Below are 18888 nucleotides of genomic sequence, written 5' to 3' on the forward strand. Positions count from 1 at the left end.
ATTATTATTCTTTAGTTTGGGTTAAACAAATCAATTTTGCTTGGTTGGAACAGCAGCTACGCTAATTATGTCTCTATTTGTTTCTCTGTTTTTGCCACGGGATTGACATCCACTTTGCAATGATTTGTATCGTGAAAAGCGCTGTACAAATAAACTTGACTTGACTTGACTTGACTTGACTTGACTTTTTCTCATGAACCTCTATGACCTAAATTAAAGCAGCACTATGTAACTTTTTCTGTGTTCAAAATGTGTAATTCAAAATGTATATAATGAGCGAGTACATCATGAATTCATCTTCCAAACCGCATTTTTGTCTTATTCCGAATCACTACGGTAGTAGTTCGTCGCCGCTGCGGAGTAACACATACCTGCGTGAATCGCCATAGACATAAACTTAGAGAAGTAGCTCAGGTTGGAATGTTCTTCCGCGGGATGTGTGCAGATCTGTTTATTAACCGCTAGAGCGCCAAAAGTTACATAGTGCTGCTTTAATTACTTGAAGTATCACCTGTGATTTTCAATCATGTTAACCTCTCAAAATGTTGTCTATTTGAATATATTTTAAAATGTAATTTATTCCTGTGATGTAAAGCTGTATTTTGAAAGTGAAAGTGACATGACGGGTTTAGTGCTCTGCATTTAACCCATCCAAAGTGCACACACACAGCAGTGAACACACACACACCGTGAACACACACCCGGAGCAGTGGGCAGCCATTTTTTGCTGCGGCGCCCGGGGAGCAGTTGGGGATTCGGTGCCTTGCTCAAGGGCACCTCAGTCGTGGTACTGAAGGTGGAAGAGAGCGCTGTACGTTCACTCCCCCCACCTACAATCCCTGCCAGTACGAGACTCGAACCCGCAACCTTTGGGTTACGAGTCCGACTCTCTAACCATTAGGCCACGACTTCCCCAAGGAAATGCGTTGGCCGGGAATCGAACACGGGTCAACTACTTGGAAGGCAGCTATGCTCATCACTATACCACCAACGCAGGCAAAAGAATGCTTGCCATACCGGGAATCGAACCCGGGCCGCCTGGGTGAAAACCAAGAATCCTAACCGCTAGACCATATGGGACGATCAGCATCATTATACTCCAGTCTTCAGTGTCACATGGTCCTTCAGAAATCATTCTAATATGCTGATTTGCTGCTCAAGAAACATTTCTTATTATTGTGATAATATTGAAAACTGCTGTGTTGCTTAACATGTTTTTGGAAACAGCATTCATTTTAAAATAGAAATCTTTTGTAACATTATAAATGTCTTTACTGCCACTTTTGATAAATGTCATGTGTTCCTGCTAAATAAAAGCATTAATTTCTTTAAAATAAACATCTTATTGAGCCCAAACATTTGAATGGTATTATATGTTATTGCTATATTTTACATTTAAATGGACATTATTCAACTATTTACTTACATAGTTCTTATTTATTTAACTGCCATTTCCAAGGGAAACCCTGACAGACATTTTTTAACCACTCCAGATTATTTTATGTTTTAATCAATAAATACAGAATTCTGGCCTTCATAAACATTGCAAGAATGTAATCTAAAATGAAAATAATAATAATAATAATTATTATAATTGACTGTGATAAAACAACTGTAGTAATAATAATAATAATACATTTCATTCATAGCACATATCAAACATAAAATGCAAGCAAAAAAAGTTCACATCAGAATATAAAAATCATTTATTATATACAATAAGATAGATGAAAACTGTAAAAGGCTTCTATAAAGCTAAAGCATGTTCGCAGGCTGCTCTTTATTTATCATTCTGCTTTCAAAGGTTATTGCTAATCATTCAGTGAGTCAGTAAGGAGAGGCTCTCAAAAGATACATTGCAGTTATTACAGGGCTATTGCAGCATTCATTTGAGAAGATTGTAGCCATATATCTCATGCCACATGTTCAAAGAGTGCCTGTAAGACTCTGTGCAACTCCATGTGGGATCCTTCTGTTGCATAACAAGCTCATTTTGCGTCTGCTATCACACATACTACGACACAAGCACATAAGATATGGATTCTTATGGCCAACATTATATAGCAATAATAATAATAATGCATTATATATTAAAAATACAGATTCAGATATAAACATTACAAGCTCTCTATAGTATTTAGCCATAATAATAATAGCTATTATTATTATTATTATAATGAATTAAACATAAAAATATTACCAATATATATATATTACAAATATATATTTAAAATGTTCAAATAGATTAAAAATTAAATTTAAAACAGTAGATATAAATTAATTTGATTATTGTAATGCATTTGAGTGTAACTCAGAGTGCAAACATCACAGTGTGTATTTCTTGTGAAACTCAGGCAAAGTCAGAGAGCAGAGTAGAGTGGATTAGCATCACGTGACCTCTGACCTGCATGCGTACCTCTCGTCCATATGTAGCCTATAGCATAGAGCGCCAGCTAAGAGGGGAAAGTGCCATTGTCAGGGCTTTCCATTGACAGTAAAATGCTTACTGGCGCTGCGGGGAGAGCCTTCTGGACTATGCGATGACCCTGCGCTTTGGCACAGGCAAAGTCTGATGACGGCGTGTTTCTATTGTACGCCGAGCGCCTCTGTACTCCCCTTGCCAGGGTATAAAAGTTACAGCACTGGTCAGAGGGGGCCAGCACGAGCCAGCCAACCTAGCACAGCTGTACTCAAGCAGGTAAGAGCCCAGGTACAACTGATACAGCAAAAGCTGAGCCCCTTCACTATCTCACGGATGTAGTAGGGAATTGCCCTGGATTCACTTGTTTTTCAGAGACTGGAATCATTTTTAAATGTGAAGCCCAAACCGGCAGGTGATCCCTAACCGGAATGATCCCTAACATTCTACCCCTGTCCCACAACACCAGTCCCATATGGATATTTTGGATTATACGCACCAAGCCTCATGACATTTCCCCACCCTTTGCTCTTTTCTCACAGACGTTCTTGATCCCCTTCATCATGTCTCAGACCGCCAAGTCCGCCACCAGCCAGGGCGCTGATGCCAAGGACAAGGGAGCTCCCGCCCCTGCCGCCACCAGCAAGGCTTCCAAGACCGGAGACCCCGGATTCATGGGTAACTACAAAGTAAGTATCTGCATTCAACTGGTTTTAATGATCGGATTTTGGCAAACAAAACTACCTACAGACATTGTAATTAGCATGAAACCTACACTCTTAAAAGTAAAGGTTCTTTATTGGAATCCATGGTTCCATGAAGAACTTTTAACATCCATTGCAAAAAAAAAAAAAGGAAATAGGTTTTTTAGATCATTAAAATGTTCTTTTAGGAGCTTTTAACAAAATGGTTCTCTGGGGAACTAAAAGGATTCTTCTACAGTCTTAAAAATAAACATACTTTATTGGCTTCTATGGTTTCATGAAGAATCTCTAACATCCATGGAACCTGCATTTTTACAAAAAATGTATTAAAAAAAATGTATAGTGGAAAAAGATTCTTTAGATTGTTAGAATGTTCTTCACACCAAGAAAAAATGGTTATTTTAAGAACTGTTCACTGAAAGGTTCTTTGGAGAACTAAAAAGATCTGAAAAATACAAGTCCTTTATTGGCTTCTTTGGTTCCATGAAGATCTTTATTAAACATCCATGGAGACTTTCCATTGCACTAAAGGTTCTTTATAATGAAAAAAGTTCTTTAGATTTGTAAAATTTGTTCACACTAAGAAAATAAATGGTTTTAAGAAGGTTCTTTGGGGAACCCAATATGGTTCTTCTAAGGCATCGTTGCAGAAAACCCCTTTTGGAACTTTTATTTTTAAGAGTATCCACAAAGACCAGCTAAATTGTGAAATTAAGAAAGTAAGTAGGAAACCTGGTCATGGTCTACTTCTTCTTCTCTTGCAGATCTTCCTGTTCGACCAGGAGAACTTCCAGGGCAGGATGATGGAGGTCCAGAATGAGTGCATGAACGTTTGTGAACGCGGGATGGACAGAGTCCGCAGTATCATTGTTGAGTGCGGCCCGTAAGTCACCGACACGACCAGTGGATATTATCTCACGTGGATGGGAAAAACAGAGGCTGTAGCTAAATCATTGAGATACTATTAGTTTTTATTAGAATATTGAATTTGATTTTTTTTAAATTGAATAAAAAATTTTCTGTTACAGTTTTAGTAATTTTGTTTTGTGTTTTTGTCATTTTTATTAGAATTTTTTATATGTCTATATAGTTTTTTACTCATTTTTATTTCAGTTTTAGTTTTAGTTCTATTTTTTTTTACTTTATTTACATAAAGTTACTAAATGAAACTGATACTTTTAAAAATATTTTATTTATTTCAGTTAACGTTTATTTTATTTCAAGTGCCGAGAATGTATTTTCACCATTTCAGTTTTAGTGTTTCTTAACTATAATAACGCTGAGCTAAATCTGAACTCGTTGGAACCATCCTTTTCCCTCCGTACTCATGCTGTCATCCCTCCATCCCTCTTTTTTCTCTCGTCCACGTGTTGCAATCCACTGTCTGGTACGCATCTCTCCCTGCTGTCCATGTCTTCAGCTTTGTTGCCTTCGAGCAGACTAACTTCCGTGGCGAGATGTTCATCCTGGAGAAGGGCGAGTATCCTCGCTGGGACACCTGGTCAAACAGCTACCGCAGTGATTGTCTCATGTCCTTCAGACCCATCCGCATGGTAGGACACTTGGGAGGGCGTCGCAACTTTTCCTTATTGAATTTAAATGCACATTGCTAATTGGTCCAAATGTGTACAGGACCCCATGGAGCACAAGATCTGCCTGTACGAGCTGTGTGACTTCCAGGGCAACAAGATGGAGATCCAGGAAGATGACGTACCAACCCTGTGGGCGCATGGCTTCTGCGACAGAGTGGGCAGCGTGAGGGTCCCCGGTGGAGCGTGAGTACCAAATCAAAACCTCAACTAACAGCTAACAGCAATGCTATCCCATGTTTTACACACTCTGTTCCTCTTTTGGAAGTGGGACTGGGAATCCCACTGATGAGCTGCGCAAAACCACGTTCATATTCGCGCGATTTTTTGCGCAGCTCATCAGTGAACAACGGCTCTGTTTAGTTAATGCTGCTCAATGTGAAAGCACGCACGTGATGGAGATTTACCGCTGATTACAGAACCGGCTTTCTGACAAGATGCGCGTTAAATATCGCATGCGATTTATCGTGCAGCCCTAGTTTATTGTCATATGTGGGGTTAATCTTTACCCTGACAGCTGACTGTTACATTCAAAACAAATGTCATTCAGGGTGAACAGTCAAACTGCTGCTTGTTTTTAAAAGAAATGCACGTGTTATGCATTGAGAGTTGTTCTATGTAACTAATTATACATATACAGAAGCACATTTCTACCATTTTAATGCACTTTTTTTCATTAGCTATTTTGGATAGCGCACAGTGACCTTTTACCTACTTTTATTCTGCAAGTTCTGCGCATGCGCAGATATATATATATATATATTCTGATGTAAATACTGTAATATTCAAATATTTTTTACTGATTAGGTTTTGATTTAGTGTTGCAATTTATGCAGTTGTCCTTATTTTTGCTGAATCACATTTATTTTGCAGTTTTGTTTAATCATTTTTCATTTAGTAAATATATACAGTATACATGCTAATATCATCTTCTTTTCTGTATTCATCAGCTCTGGGCATGGCGGTAGGGCATGGCGTTCGCTGTTTGAGCCAGCTTGCGGAGCTGCCAGAGTTGCACCAGATGATGAGGCAGACATGTAGGGATTATGCTCAAAAGGAGCTTGCGCCAATCGCTGCCCAGCTGGACAAAGATCACAAGTTCCCAACCAAGCAGGTAAAAGGAACCTCAGCCATGGAGCTCCACAGTAGTCTCTGTCCTTTGCTTAGAGCATATGAGGATGTTTGTGGTTGATTGTAGGTACAAGAACTGGGAGCGATGGGTGTCATGGCTGTAGAGGTACCAGAGAGTCTGGGTGGAGCTGGAATGGATTATCTCGCATACTGTCTCGCTGTGGAAGAGCTCAGCAGAGGATGTGCATCGACCAGAGTCATCGTCAGTGTGAATAATGTGAGTCGCCTTTTATTCTGTGATTGACTGAATTCTGCTGAACCTGTTTAAGGGTGCGTTCACACTTCGTAGTTCGGTTCGTTTGGTCCGGACCAAAAAAGAAAACGATACATTTGGTCCTGGTCCGCTGAGCATTCACACTGGCATTTTTGACAGCGAACCTAAACATACCAAACCTAAAGGCATAGTGATACGTTCACAACCTGATTGGTCGGGTTGAATGACGTATATTTCGCGACGGAACTCACCGAATACCCCCCAAAAAATCTGTGTTCGACTTAAAAGGGATAGTTCACCCAAAAATGAAAATTTGATGTTTATCTGCTTACCCAGTCAGGCGCTGGCTGTTGAGAAGAACGCGCTCAGTACAGTTCGGACATTGCGGTGAAAATCAGAGGTAAAAAACGATATAAATACTGTTCAGTTTCTTGCACAAACCGATCGTTTCGTGTTTTTACACATCAATGTATCGTCACGAGCCGCAGGGTTTAATTTGGTTTTGTTTGTGTATGTTTTTTTTTTTACTCTCAAAGCCGTGATTCCCATGCCACCTATCTCTCAAGTGGACCATTGACACTCCTAATTGAGATTGTAGATAGAGTGTCAATGGTCCATTTGAGAGATAGGTGGCAGTAATGCACTTATAAGTCTGCGATCCGCCGTAAAGCAAGAAGAAGAAGACGACAGTCAGGCGCTGGCTGTTGAGAAGAACGCGCTCAGTACAGTTCGGACATTGCGGTGAAAATCAGAGGTAAAAAACGATATAAATACTGTTCAGTTTCTTGCACAAACCGATCGTTTCGTGTTTTTACACATCAATGTATCGTCACGAGCCGCAGGGTTTAATTTGGTTTTGTTTGTGTATGTTTTTTTGACTCTCAAAGCCGTGATTCCCATCCACTTACATTATATGACTGACAGTAGGGCTGTGCAAAAAATCGAATGCGATTTTCATGCGCATCTCGTCAGTAAAGCCGCTTCTGGTGATTAGTAGTAAATTTCCAGCACGTGCTTTCAGATGGTGCAGCATTTACTACACAGAGCCGTAGTTCACTGACAAGCTACACAAACTCGCGTTCAAAATCGGCAATGAATCGCCTGCGATTTTGAACGCGATTTTGTGTAGCTTGTTGTCTTCTGCATGTGACCAGATTGCTGTGTTTTAGTCGCTGTACCTGGGACCAATTCTGAAGTTTGGCACAGAAGAACAGAAAAAGCAGTGGATTACACCCTTCACCACGGGGGAGAAAGTGGGCTGTTTCGCTCTGAGTGAGCCAGGTAAACAAAGCTGCATTTTTTCAAGAGCTCTGTCTGCTTTCTAAACACAGGTGCATGGTTATACTCCTTCACACAACCATTAATTGTGGAGCCTTATATTGAAATGATTTCGTATATCACTAGATCCATAGAGTTGCCATGTTTACACTAACATCAATGTGAGCTTGTTTTCATCTTTGTATGATATGAAATATGAAATATTTTTGCTATAAAGGAAACGGCAGCGATGCAGGTGTGGCATCAACATTGGCACAGCAGGAGGGAGATAAGTGGGTTCTGAACGGAACCAAAGCCTGGATAACCAACTGCTGGGACGCTTCCGCCACCGTCGTTTTTGCCACAACAGACAAAAGCCTAAAACACAAGGTTCGATGTGTGGTGAATCAACTGATTTGAAAAAGATTGATTATACAGTGTAATTGTAATTAATATTTTTTTATTTCATAAAATTTGAAGAGCTGAAATTATTTGATTTGATTTTATGTATTCACAGAGCGAATAGGGAATTTTCAAATAAGAAATACATTATAAAATTATTTATTTGATATATTATTTAAAAATCAGGGAATTAGTGCATTCCTAGTGCCGATGCCTCATCCGGGGTTGTCTTTAGGGAAGAAAGAAGACAAACTGGGAATTCGAGCTTCATCGACTGCCAATATTATTCTGGAAGACTGCCGCATCCCACTCGGCAACATGCTGGGAGAGCGAGGAATGGGCTTTAAGATTGCAATGGTATGATTTTAAAGGAGCTGTATGTTATTTTGTGACTGTACTTCTGTACTAAAGCATAAAAATAGCATAATATGTTTGCAGATATTTAGGAAACGTGTTCACATGCTTCTTCAGCCAGTTATTCTAATTTTGAAATGTGCATTTTGTGTCAGAATGCCTGTTTTTGTTTTGGTCTGTGTGATTCCGCCCACTGTCAGTTTACCCAATAGTATTTCGGCACCCCTTGTTGCCAGTTGGCGGAAAACACAGCGTATTGCAGCCATAGAAGCCAACAAATGAACTTGGTCAGAGATCACAGATTCTACCTGACCTAAAAAGCTTTGGCATCCATCTAAAAACCTCTGTGACCAGAGGCATATTAAAATGCGGATAAATCAACTAATCGACTTACACAGTAAGGCTCGTCACGTTTTATTGTCAATTGCACTCGTTCCTTTTGCGTGTCCTCAATCTGGCAACCCGCTTGAGTGTCGAGTCTGAGGAGGAGGAATCAATATTACTCTGCACCTTTAACATGCTTTTCTCATGTCAGTGTAAATAAAAACATTGCATTTTAGTCAAGTTATAAAACTAAAGCTCTTTCCCATTTGCATTTTATTTGCTTTGTTTACATGTGATCTAACGCAGTTGTTTTACGTCTAACAGCAAACTCTGGACAGCGGGCGGCTTGGTATCGCAGCACAGGCTCTTGGTATCGCTCAGGCAGCGCTGGACTGTGCAGCTGATTACGCTCATAAAAGAACAGCTTTCGGCGCTCCAATTGGGAAACTGCAGGCGATACAGGTGATACACTGACTATAACTCTCCCTGTGTGGCATTCAGAGGGAAAGTGGAAAGGTTTAGTGTTTTCATCTTTCATGATTCAGCTGCTGACGTTTCTCTATAAATGTCTCTTTCAGTTTAAACTAGCAGACATGGCCTTGGCCATAGAGAGCGCTCGACTTCTCACCTGGAGAGCTGCAATGCTGAGGGACGCAAAGAAACCTTTCACTAAGGTTAGTCTGTTTTCTCATACTTGACTATTGTTAAGGTTATGGTAAATGTGCTAATGGTTTATTTATACTTGTGGTTAGCGGTGCAATGAAAACACACCTTAGCAACTTAATATGCATCTCTAAGTAGTCCCTGCTCAAACTCTAGATGTATGTGTGTGTGTTTGTTTGTTCTGCAGGAAGCTGCTATGGCTAAACTGGGCGCATCGGAGGCTGCTACGTTTGTCTCTCACCAGGTAATCATCCAATGTTTTTAATAGTAGATATTTTATTTCTAAAACAAGAAACCCATCATTCTGTAGATGCACTAACATGAGTATTTTGTTGAAATGTGAAGGCCATCCAGGTGCTGGGCGGTATGGGTTACGTCACAGACATGCCTGCTGAGAGACACTACCGTGACGCCCGTATCACAGAGATATAAAAACACAACACACAGACACAGAGATTAGTCATCGCCAACAACATTCTCAAAGAATATCAACAGTAGGAGAGCTGATGTTCATGTCAACTCGCTCTGTTACCACACTGTGCCTGGATTGGCTGATCTGGTCGGTCACAGATCTCAGGACTGTGTTACTGTGACTGGCCACTGAAGATGTATTAACGGTCCTCTCTCAGAGATTGAGTGACACAAGACTGTTTGAAGTGCATTTTCTCATTTGTGCCACAAGAGTGCAGTAGATAGTCTGGATCGTTTGCCTTTGTATCATAAGAGGGCGCTGACTGCAAGGACTAATTTTCACTGGGAATTTAAATGCATATCTGATTGTACATAATGAATTGTAGGTATTTGTTATGCATTTTAAAATGAATAATGATATCAAGTTGTAACACTATGATTTATTTAAAGTTGTTTTATTGTAACAGCTTATTGTAATTCTAAGATTCCTCTGCAGCAAATGTTCTGTTGATATCATTTGGTTTTAATCTTGGTTAGAGGGAAATTGTTCATGAAACACAGTTTAAGGATTTTTAAACTGCTTGCATGCACTGGTACAGGTTCCGTTTTTTTCTTTTGAGAGAATATGATGCAAACTTAAATAATGCACTGCTGAAATTATGAACAATTTTAAGTGGGCTCCAACTGTCTTGAGATCAAGAGTGAAAATGCTTCTGTTTTGTCTAATTTAATCAAAAATGCATTAACAGCATACAAATGTGTAAATGATTAGTTTGATTAGTGACCTAGAAAAAGCAGAATATAAAATTTCTTATTCGTTTTACATAATTATATTCTATCAATATCGTATTTTTCAATATGTTTACAGGTTTAGGAGAAAACATTTTATGCATATGGTCCTAAAATTAAAATAATAACTGTTTATTTAACTTAAATAATCACTGTTTAATGCATTTGTTAGTGCATGTTCTTCCTGAGTTTGTGACCAGATTTGGCTTCAGTCCCACCTGCTGCTGGTCTCTAATCTATCGGCCACATCAGGGGAGAAGAGGCGCCATCATTTCTCGTGTGCCGTTTCTGTCATTATAGAGCGTGTGAGCTTTTTCTGCAGGACTCAGAACTGGGTCAAAGTTCCAGTATTTCGGAGACCTGAAATGATGCTTATGAGGATAAAGGTCACGGCTCTGACTTTTGTTGTCCTTGCTTTAACAATGCCTAAGATCATACTTAGGCATAACAAAAAAACAAAAACAAATTGTAATCAGTGCAGGTTAAAGGAATGGTTCCCCCCAAAATTAAAATTTGCTGCTAAACATGCAGCTTTTCACTTCACATGACATTAACTGATGGACTGGAGTGGTGAGGATTATTGTGATGTTTTTATCAGCTGTTTGGACTCTCATTCTGACGGCACCCATTCACTGCAGAGGATCCATTGGTGAGCAAGTGATGTAAAGTTACATTTCTCCAAATCTGTTCTGATGAACCATATTGGGCGACCTGTAATTTTTTAGCAAATTTTCATTTTTGGATGAATTCTTCCTTTAACCTGCAATGGTTAAAGTGGCCACCCAAAAAGCACACACACACACACACAATAAAAAATGTATTAATGTTGCATTAGGTTATTTTGAAAAAGATTGCAAAAGCACACCTTTCAAAGCAAAACATTTCACAAAAGGAAAACTAATAATGCATTTTTTATTATTATACTTTATATTTGTTTTTAAGTATATTGGCAACATATATTAGTAATTTAGGGAGCCATTTAGTATATTTATTCACTTCAATATTAAAACAAGCAGGAAATGGTGGTTTATTTTAGAAAGAAATCAGTAATCCAAAACAAAACTGCTTTTTCTACAGTTCTTTTATTACTAAAGTGTACACTTCAGACACTTCACGCATAAGAAACGTGCATCATTTATGTACCATCAAAATGATGCAACAGGACACATTATTACCAAAAAACTTTTTATTTATTACTTTGAATATGCCCAGATTTACTGAGAAAAGGTTTCATACAACTATGTACAATCAGGAGGTTTAGATGATCAAATCAGTCTCATGTAAAGCTGCAGCCTGGAGTCTAAAGGCAGAACAATAGGCATTATTCAGTGTCTTATTGAAGCACAGAGCGTGTCTAATTAGTGCACTCTCATAAAGCGGAACAAATACAAGAAATATAGACCCTCCCATCTCCCCCCCATTAAGCAAGAGTGATTAACCAAACGATTGAATCAAACGCAAACAAGTGGGCAGCTGACCCTAATATCATTAACTAAGACAAAAATACCCGTGTACATCTAATTGATTATTACCATGACATACTGTTAACGGAGCTAAAGACAGAAAAATACAATCGTCCATAGTTTATACATACATACAGTCAAAGTTTATACATTCTGTCAATTGATTATCTGAATGTTTGCTAAGTTTGGTACAATGCTGACTGCAGTGTGACAATATTTCATCTAAAGCTATTTTAAACTCTTTTTTTGTCATAATGACATGCACTTTTAATGAATATGCAATATTTGTACTTAAAAAAATTGTTTCTCACACTCGTTTAAAAAAAAACTAAGCCGAGTTACAGCACCTAAAAGTACATTTTCATATACATTTTAACCTACTAGTCCATGGTTGAACATTGAGGTTCACACGTAGTTTCGTTTATCATAGTCCCCATTGACTGATGCGCTTTTTGTAGGTGGAGGTATATATTTTAGAGGATACAAGGTTTTCTCATCATGTGGACGAGAGAAACAAAGAATCACTCCTCCGACCAGAAGCATGGAAGATGCTGCCCATCCGATGTAGAGCGCAGCTCCAATTTCTCTCTTCTTTGCATAAGGGACTTGAGGGTCGTAGAAGTCCGAGATGATGTTATTGGCCATCCAGCACAGAGGCACCAACACAAACAAGCCTGCGATGATGTATATCACCCCACCGACGTTGACTACTTTGGCTTTGATGGACTCTTTACTGATGCAGTTGGTGCACTGAGCGCCGGCGATGGTTATCATCAGAGCCTGGACACCCAAAACCGCTGAGATGACCGTCAGAGCCCGAGCAGTCTGGAGGTCAGTGGTCAGTGCCAGGACGGAGTCGTGCATTTTACACTGCATCTGACCCGTGCTCTGGACCACGCAGGACATCCACAGCCCGTCCCAGATGTTTTGTGCCACCACGATGTTGCCCTCGATGAAGGCGGACACTTTCCACATGGGCAGCCCGCAAGCCACCATCACCAAAAGGGTCCCAGTGACGCTCAAGCCAAGTCCAATAATCTCCAGACATGCAGAAATCATCTTTGCAAAGTTTTTTATGCTCTCTTTCTCAGTTTAGAAAGTCTAGAACCCGTAATTTGTTCAAAGTAGGTGTTTAGAGCAGAAGTATCTCTACATCGCTCGGCAGTGTTGTAGAATGAGATGCGGTGGAAGTTTTCTGCTCTTGTGTGTCGGGAGGATGCTGTTATATAGTGCACGCGCGACAAAGAGGAGCGGCTCCAGCCAATCAGAGCGCAGCGCGTCTCCCGACAGCCAATCAGAAGTGAGAGCCGCTGGACAAAACTGTCTGCATCATTCGCAAGGAGTTTTCAAAAGTGACCGTAGTAGCAACATACTAAGTGTGACTTCCTTGTCTTCCTGGTATTCTTTAGGTAGAAAAGCCCCCTTTACACAAGGGGGGGCAGGTGTCAAAACAAGCACTGAAATTTATAAGATAAGAGAGAATTTCGTTATGTTGAAAAGGCACGTCAGAAATAATTGAGAAATGAGGTGGTGAAGCGGCCACGACGCGAATCAATTATTTTAGTTAAAGGGGTCATATGATGCTGCTAAAAAGAACATTATTGTGTGTGTGTGTGTGTGTGACAGAGAGAGAGAGAGAGAGAGAGTTTACCTGCATATTTCCCCGTCTCTCTCTCAATCGCTTCAGTAGGCCTACAGATTAACAGAATATTTTCGTCTATTTAGTTATTTTTAAATTCACAGTTATTACTTTTAAAAGTGAATGTTTATCCGAGTTAATTAACCTTTTTCAGCTGTTTATTGAAGTTCTGTTGCCATGATTGCCACTCAGTGGACGTTTGGCGAAATGATATGCAACTGTAATTCGGTCAACAAATTGAAACTACTTCATAGAAGTCTTTAGGAAGCAACGCTAACAACGCAAAGTAACCAACTATCTACACCTAGCAACCAGACAGAACTGCCTAGGAACGTCTAGTAACCAGCCAGAACCCACAAGCAAGCAGCTAGAACACACTAGCAATACGCCAGAACCTCCTAGCAACCAACTAGACCATCTTAAAGGAACACTCCACTATTTTTGAAAATAGGCTAATTTTCCAACTCCCCTAGAGTTAAACAGTTGAGTTTTACCGTTTTCGAATCCATTCAGCCGATTTCTGGGTCTGGCGGTAGCATATGGGCTTACATTTCTGCCACAATTCTGGGCGCGAAAGATCATATTTTGAGCCCACAAAAGTGCGTTTTGCACGCGCGCGAACTGAGTTTTGTGGAGAAAATGTTTGTCTCGCAAAGAAGAAAGTATTTCGAGCGCACGAAAATCAATTTTGCATTTAAAATAAGTTTTTGGATGTGTGCAGACCTTCTCTTTTGCGCGTGCAACGTTTCACTAGCTTGCTCACCTGATGCCCACCCTCTGTGCTCGCTAAATGCCAACAGCTCGCGTGCTCAACACAACCCAGCGTTACAATATGCCATAATTCCAGCCAATCAGAGACGAGGCTGCTAAATTCTTGATTGGCTGCCCTGACAACCACTCACAACATTCCTTGCATTACCTCGACAGCAGAAGAGGAAAAATATTTCCTATTTAAAACTTGTGACTTCTGTAGTTACATCATGTACTAAGACCGACGGAAAATGAAAAGTTGCGATTTTCTAGGCCGATATGGCTAGGAACTATAATCGCATTCCGGCGTAATAATCAAGGAACTTTGCTGCTGTACCATGAGTAGCGCCTGAAAATAGTCCCCAGCTAGGTAACTTCCAACGGAAGGCACGCTCCCTGTGCAAGCAGGTGGTCACGTTGGTTATGTTGGCGGAAGTTAGCCTATTTTCAGGCGCTGCGTAATATCATTGCGTCTGCTGCACCCATGGTACGGCAGCAAAGTTCCTTGATTATTACGCTGGAATGAGAGTATAGTTCCTAGCCATATCGGCCTAGAAAATCACAACTTTTCATTTTCCGTCGGTCTTAGTACATGATGTAACTACAGAAGAGTCAAGTTTTAAATAGGAAAAATATCGAAACTCTTTGGTCATTTTTGAGCAAGATGCTAACGGTCTAATCAGATTCAATGATCTATGCTAAGCTGCAGCTAAAAGTGCTACCGCCAGACCCGGAGATCGGCTGAATGGATTCGAAAACGGTAAAACTCAACTGTTTAACTCTAGGGGAGTTGGAAAATGAGCCTATTTTCAAAAGTAGTGGAGTGTTCCTTTAAGAACCAGTAAGTTATGCACCTTTTGTCTCTCTATTTATCTTTCTGTGTGTCTTTCTAGCTCATTTCAAACGCACTCTTTAAAAAATAATTTAAAACATAAAGATAAGGCTTTGTTAGGTAATTACGTAATTTAGGTAGGCTATATTTTGTTAACCCTGCAATAGCCTTTTGAATAAAGTTTTTTTAAAAATTAAGAAACTCTTTCTTAGAATTAGAGTTTGTATCACTGAATGTCAAGTTATAAACTCACAATTGCCAGAAGAAGAAAAAACAGAATTGCAAGATAAAAAGTTGCATTTACTTATTTTATTTTTTATTCTGTGGTGGGAAAAAAAATGTTTTTACAGATTTGTGAGATATAAACTCAGAATTGCAAGAAAAAAGTCAGAACTGTGAGATAAAAAGTCGCAGTTACCTTTTTTTTAAAATCACATGACAGAAACAAGTTAAATTCAAGTAAAAATTAGACCAACCAATAATAGCCTAGTCATTGATTCAAACAATGCCATTTATATGAAATTACAAAACATGCAATTTTATTGCATTTAGCATGATATGTTTCTTTACTTTATGCTGCTATATTATTAATTAATCCTTTAATGTCAACTTGCGTGATTCGGTTATACGTGCAGCCTGGTGTGTCATGTGTACAGTCATAACGTATGCTTTGTTGCTTCCTCTCCTAAAGCATGCAGAGGAGTGGCGGAGGAAAAACAGGAAGAGGGGTGAACTGTCTCATAATTGTGATTGTGAACGTGCAGCTGCAGAGAAAATGACGGAAGACAGCCACGGTACCACCTTAGATACCAAAGACTCAAGAGCCAAACAGGTTTTGTTTTGTTCTTGTCTTATTGAACCAATGACTTCAGAATGAAGAGCAGAAAGTGTAAAGACAATTTCATACTTTTAGTTTAACTTTTTTTATTGATGCTATTCAGTCAGAGAGATACACAAATTAAAAAGACAATAGAACAGCAATTGTATTAACAAAGATCAAAAGTAAATTAGTCAAAAACGTCCTTACTCAAGGACAAAAAAAAAAAATGCAGCCGTAATTATAACTATTGTGCACCTAAGTACATAACCACTTCCAAAAATATATATCTTTTTTCCTCTGTGCTCTCCATTTATTAGTAAATCAGGGGCAAGGGAAAGAAACCGTAAAGGCCAGGTATAGAGAAAATGTTTTTCTTATTTTCTTACTTCTTCCTTTATTTATGACAAGAAGGGTTGCCAAGTAGTTTGAATTTTTTCTGTAATACCAAGTATTGTAAATCTGATCTTTTCTATTTGATTAAGCTGCATCAGGTAGGGAATCCAATGAAAGTAGCTGGGTGGGGAAGGATTTTTCCAGTTCAGTAATATAAGCCTTTTAGCAATCATCAAGCAGAAGCTGAGCGCATTTGACTTTGAAGGTGACAAGGGAACTTTTGGGGGGTTGAGTCCAAATAATGCTACTAGAGGGCATGGTTCAATATCTAAAATAAAACATTCAGAAATTGACTTGAAAAGTGATGCCCAGAAAGAGGTCAATGCTGGGCAAAGCCAAAAAGTATGATAAAAAGTAGCTGGAGCCTGTCGACACCGATCACAAGTTGGATCAAAACCAGGGTTCATTTTAGACAATTTGGCCTTTGTCCAATACACTCTATGTTACATCTTAAACGGAATAAGAGAATGACGAGTACAAATAGAGGAGGTATGTACACGACAAAGGGTTTTGGACCATTCCTCGTCTGTGAAAATATGGTTAAGATCTGATTCCCAGTTCTGCTTGATTTTCTTTATTTACTTTGAAACAGGAAAATAAATTTAGGAAGAATACTCTTTTTTTTTTTTTTAGTATTGATTCTGCCTGCAACCCTGTCTAGTGCCATGGTGAAGAGGGAAATAATCAGAACTAATACAATTGGTTTTCACAGACACCAAGAGAGAAGAATAAGAGTTTTACCCAGGACACAAATTTATCACCAAACCCAATTTTTTTAATGCATAGAATAAATAGTCCCACTCAACACGATCGAATGCCTTCTCCGCATCGAGACAGACTAAGGCCTCAGGCACAAATGAGTCACACAAAGTGTAAATTATGTTCATCGAATTTCTGAGATTAAAAAAGCCCTGTCTATTTTTAATGAAGCCAGTTTGGTCTGGATGAATGATGTTTTGAATAGTTTCTAACCTAAGAGAGAGAACTTTTGCCATAATTTGTATATCTACATTAAGAAGTGAAATTGGACGGTATGACCCACACTCCAATGGATTTTTATCGGGTTTTAAAAGAAGAGAGATTGATGCTTGGCCCAAAGAAGGAGGGAGACCAGCATTATTTAGAGATTCTTCAAAGACAGAGAGAAGCAGTGGGGAAAGATGAGGGGAAAACTTTTTAAAAGACATGGGGATTTTCCGCTCTGCATTTGTGCAATATATTGCAAAATTTCAGCTAAACTAATAGGTTCATCCAATTTGGCTTTTGATTCACTATTCATTTTGAGGAACGTTGAGATCTAACTGATACAATGACAAGTAAAAAGATTGAAATTTATTATTTGTTTCTTGGGGGTCTGATACAATATTGCCTTCTTGGGTTTGGATTTGGGTGATACATTTTTTTGCAGGTTTAAGTCTAAGTTGTAGTGCCAGTGCTTTACCTGGTTTATCACCAAACTCATAAAAATGGTGTCGTGATTTAAGCAGAAGTTGGGTGGTGAAAAGAAGGTTATATTCAGATTGCAAAAAACACATCAATTATATAATAATGGAGTTGAGTGTTGCGCGTAAATTTGGTCTAGTTTACCAATTTGTTCAGAAAGTTCAAAAAGCCTTTTACAATTTATAAGAAGAACGAGAAATTATTTATCCACATAAATAAGCTTTGAATGTTTCCCAAAGTAAAGATTTAGAAATCCCTTCTGTAGAATTAAAGAAACATGGAGATCTTTTCTGAGATTTTTCAGAGCGACTTCCACCTACGTCTAGTCACCTATACAAGGAAGTCTGCACTGACAATTCATACTTTTTATTGATTGATTGATTTTGCATACAAAGATATCATAATTAACTTTTTTTCATATGAAGAATTTTTATTTAGTATAACTTATTAGATTACAGTTAAATGAACAGTGCTTTCTCACACAAAGCTGCTTTCCCAAAAGTGACAATTTCCTATGTCCATAAGGTTCAATTGTCCATTTACTGGACGTCCCAGAGACTTAATTCCATGTAAAGCTATTAATGACATTTACTGTAACCAGGTTTCTGGGAATTTAAAAGCTCTCTGATTCTTGAAAAAACAAAAGTGTACTATCAGTAGGTCAGCCACTTTTCCAAATTGTGGTAAAAATGCTGAGCAACACATTCGGTGGCACCTTGACAGCAGCACTAATCACGAGTCAGACTGAAGCAGGAAAATCTCTGTTGATTCACGCTGTTGTTCCTCAAGAGGGTCAGGGTAAAAACTTTGAAAAATGTTGTTTTAAGAATTGTTCACTGGAAGGTTCTTTGGGGAACCAAAATTGGTTATTCTATGGCATTGCTGTGAAAAAACTTTATTTTTAAGAGTGTAAGATCAATTTTAAGAGTGTGTTTAAAAGATTATGTACATTACAACAATGATTTATAAACATGTCTAAATGTATGTTAAAATTGTCTCATGTAAACTGACAAAACTACCTACAGTGCCTTGCGAATGTATTCATACCCCTTCATTTTTTTCACATTTTGTTTTGTTGCTGCCTTATGTTAAACTGCTTTAAATTAGCTTTTTTCCACAGCAATCTACACTCCATACACCATAATTGTCAAGCAAAAAAACAGGTTTTTAACATCTTTGCAAATTTACTAAAAATAAAAAACTAAAATGATTCCATTGTATAAGTATTCACAAGTATTTATCTGGGAATTTAGCTCAGGAGCATTCATTTTGCTTGTAGATATTACTACAC

General features: G+C 38.7%; 3 protein-coding genes and 1 non-coding gene across 5 annotated transcripts in view; 1 reads left to right on the forward strand and 3 right to left on the reverse strand.

The window, feature by feature from the left end:
* LOC107758628 (beta-adrenergic receptor kinase 2-like) overlaps nucleotides 1–316 on the reverse strand; it is an 87135-nt gene extending 86819 nt beyond the window's left edge. The window contains exon 1 of the mRNA XM_016576403.1: nucleotides 307–316. The gene's annotated coding sequence lies outside the window, so the exon portion shown is untranslated. The remainder of the gene's footprint in view (nucleotides 1–306) is intronic.
* Nucleotides 317–1008: 692 nt separating this feature from the next.
* trnae-uuc (transfer RNA glutamic acid (anticodon UUC)) lies at nucleotides 1009–1080 on the reverse strand. Its single transcript has one exon. It is a non-coding gene; the product is annotated as a tRNA-Glu (tRNA).
* A 1469-nt stretch (nucleotides 1081–2549) lies between these two features.
* On the forward strand, nucleotides 2550–9489 carry LOC107758629 (short-chain specific acyl-CoA dehydrogenase, mitochondrial-like). 2 transcript variants are annotated; one of them, XM_016576405.1, is made up of 10 exons: nucleotides 4829–4898; nucleotides 5663–5826; nucleotides 5911–6060; nucleotides 7227–7338; nucleotides 7553–7704; nucleotides 7903–8073; nucleotides 8719–8856; nucleotides 8973–9068; nucleotides 9245–9301; nucleotides 9403–9489. In XM_016576405.1, the coding sequence occupies exons 2-10, from the start codon at nucleotides 5671–5673 to the stop codon at nucleotides 9487–9489; spliced, it is 1119 nt and encodes a 372-aa protein (XP_016431891.1). In that variant the 5' UTR covers nucleotides 4829–4898; nucleotides 5663–5670. The 2 variants fall into 2 exon arrangements, with proteins under 2 accessions (XP_016431892.1, XP_016431891.1); XM_016576406.1 differs by lacking the exons at nucleotides 5911–6060; nucleotides 7227–7338; nucleotides 7553–7704; ... (3 more) ...; nucleotides 9245–9301; nucleotides 9403–9489 and adding exons at nucleotides 2550–2698; nucleotides 2962–3108; nucleotides 3888–4006; nucleotides 4544–4676 and having other exon boundaries at nucleotides 4756–4898; nucleotides 5663–5803.
* Nucleotides 9490–11439: 1950 nt separating this feature from the next.
* LOC107758593 (claudin-5-like) lies at nucleotides 11440–12899 on the reverse strand. The gene has a single exon (XM_016576363.1). The coding sequence runs from the start codon at nucleotides 12777–12779 to the stop codon at nucleotides 12126–12128; it is 654 nt and encodes a 217-aa protein (XP_016431849.1). The 5' UTR covers nucleotides 12780–12899; the 3' UTR covers nucleotides 11440–12125.
* Between the last annotated feature and the right edge of the window lie 5989 nt (nucleotides 12900–18888).

The sequence above is a fragment of the Sinocyclocheilus rhinocerous genome, unplaced genomic scaffold (genome assembly GCF_001515625.1).
Source record: "Sinocyclocheilus rhinocerous isolate Xijiao unplaced genomic scaffold, SAMN03320098_v1.1 scaffold623, whole genome shotgun sequence".
Lineage (NCBI taxonomy): Eukaryota > Metazoa > Chordata > Actinopteri > Cypriniformes > Cyprinidae > Sinocyclocheilus > Sinocyclocheilus rhinocerous.

Coding starts and splice junctions, on each gene's coding strand:
- LOC107758629 (XM_016576405.1), top strand. CDS start 5,671: ATGGCGGTAGGGCATGGCGTTCGCTGTTTGAGCCAGCTTGCGGAGCTG. Junction 7,705..7,902: donor ACAAAAGCCTAAAACACAAG/GTTCGATGTGTG, acceptor TTTAAAAATCAG/GGAATTAGTGCATTCCTAGT. Junction 8,074..8,718: donor TGGGCTTTAAGATTGCAATG/GTATGATTTTAA, acceptor TACGTCTAACAG/CAAACTCTGGACAGCGGGCG.
- LOC107758593 (XM_016576363.1), bottom strand. CDS start 12,779: ATGATTTCTGCATGTCTGGAGATTATTGGACTTGGCTTGAGCGTCACT.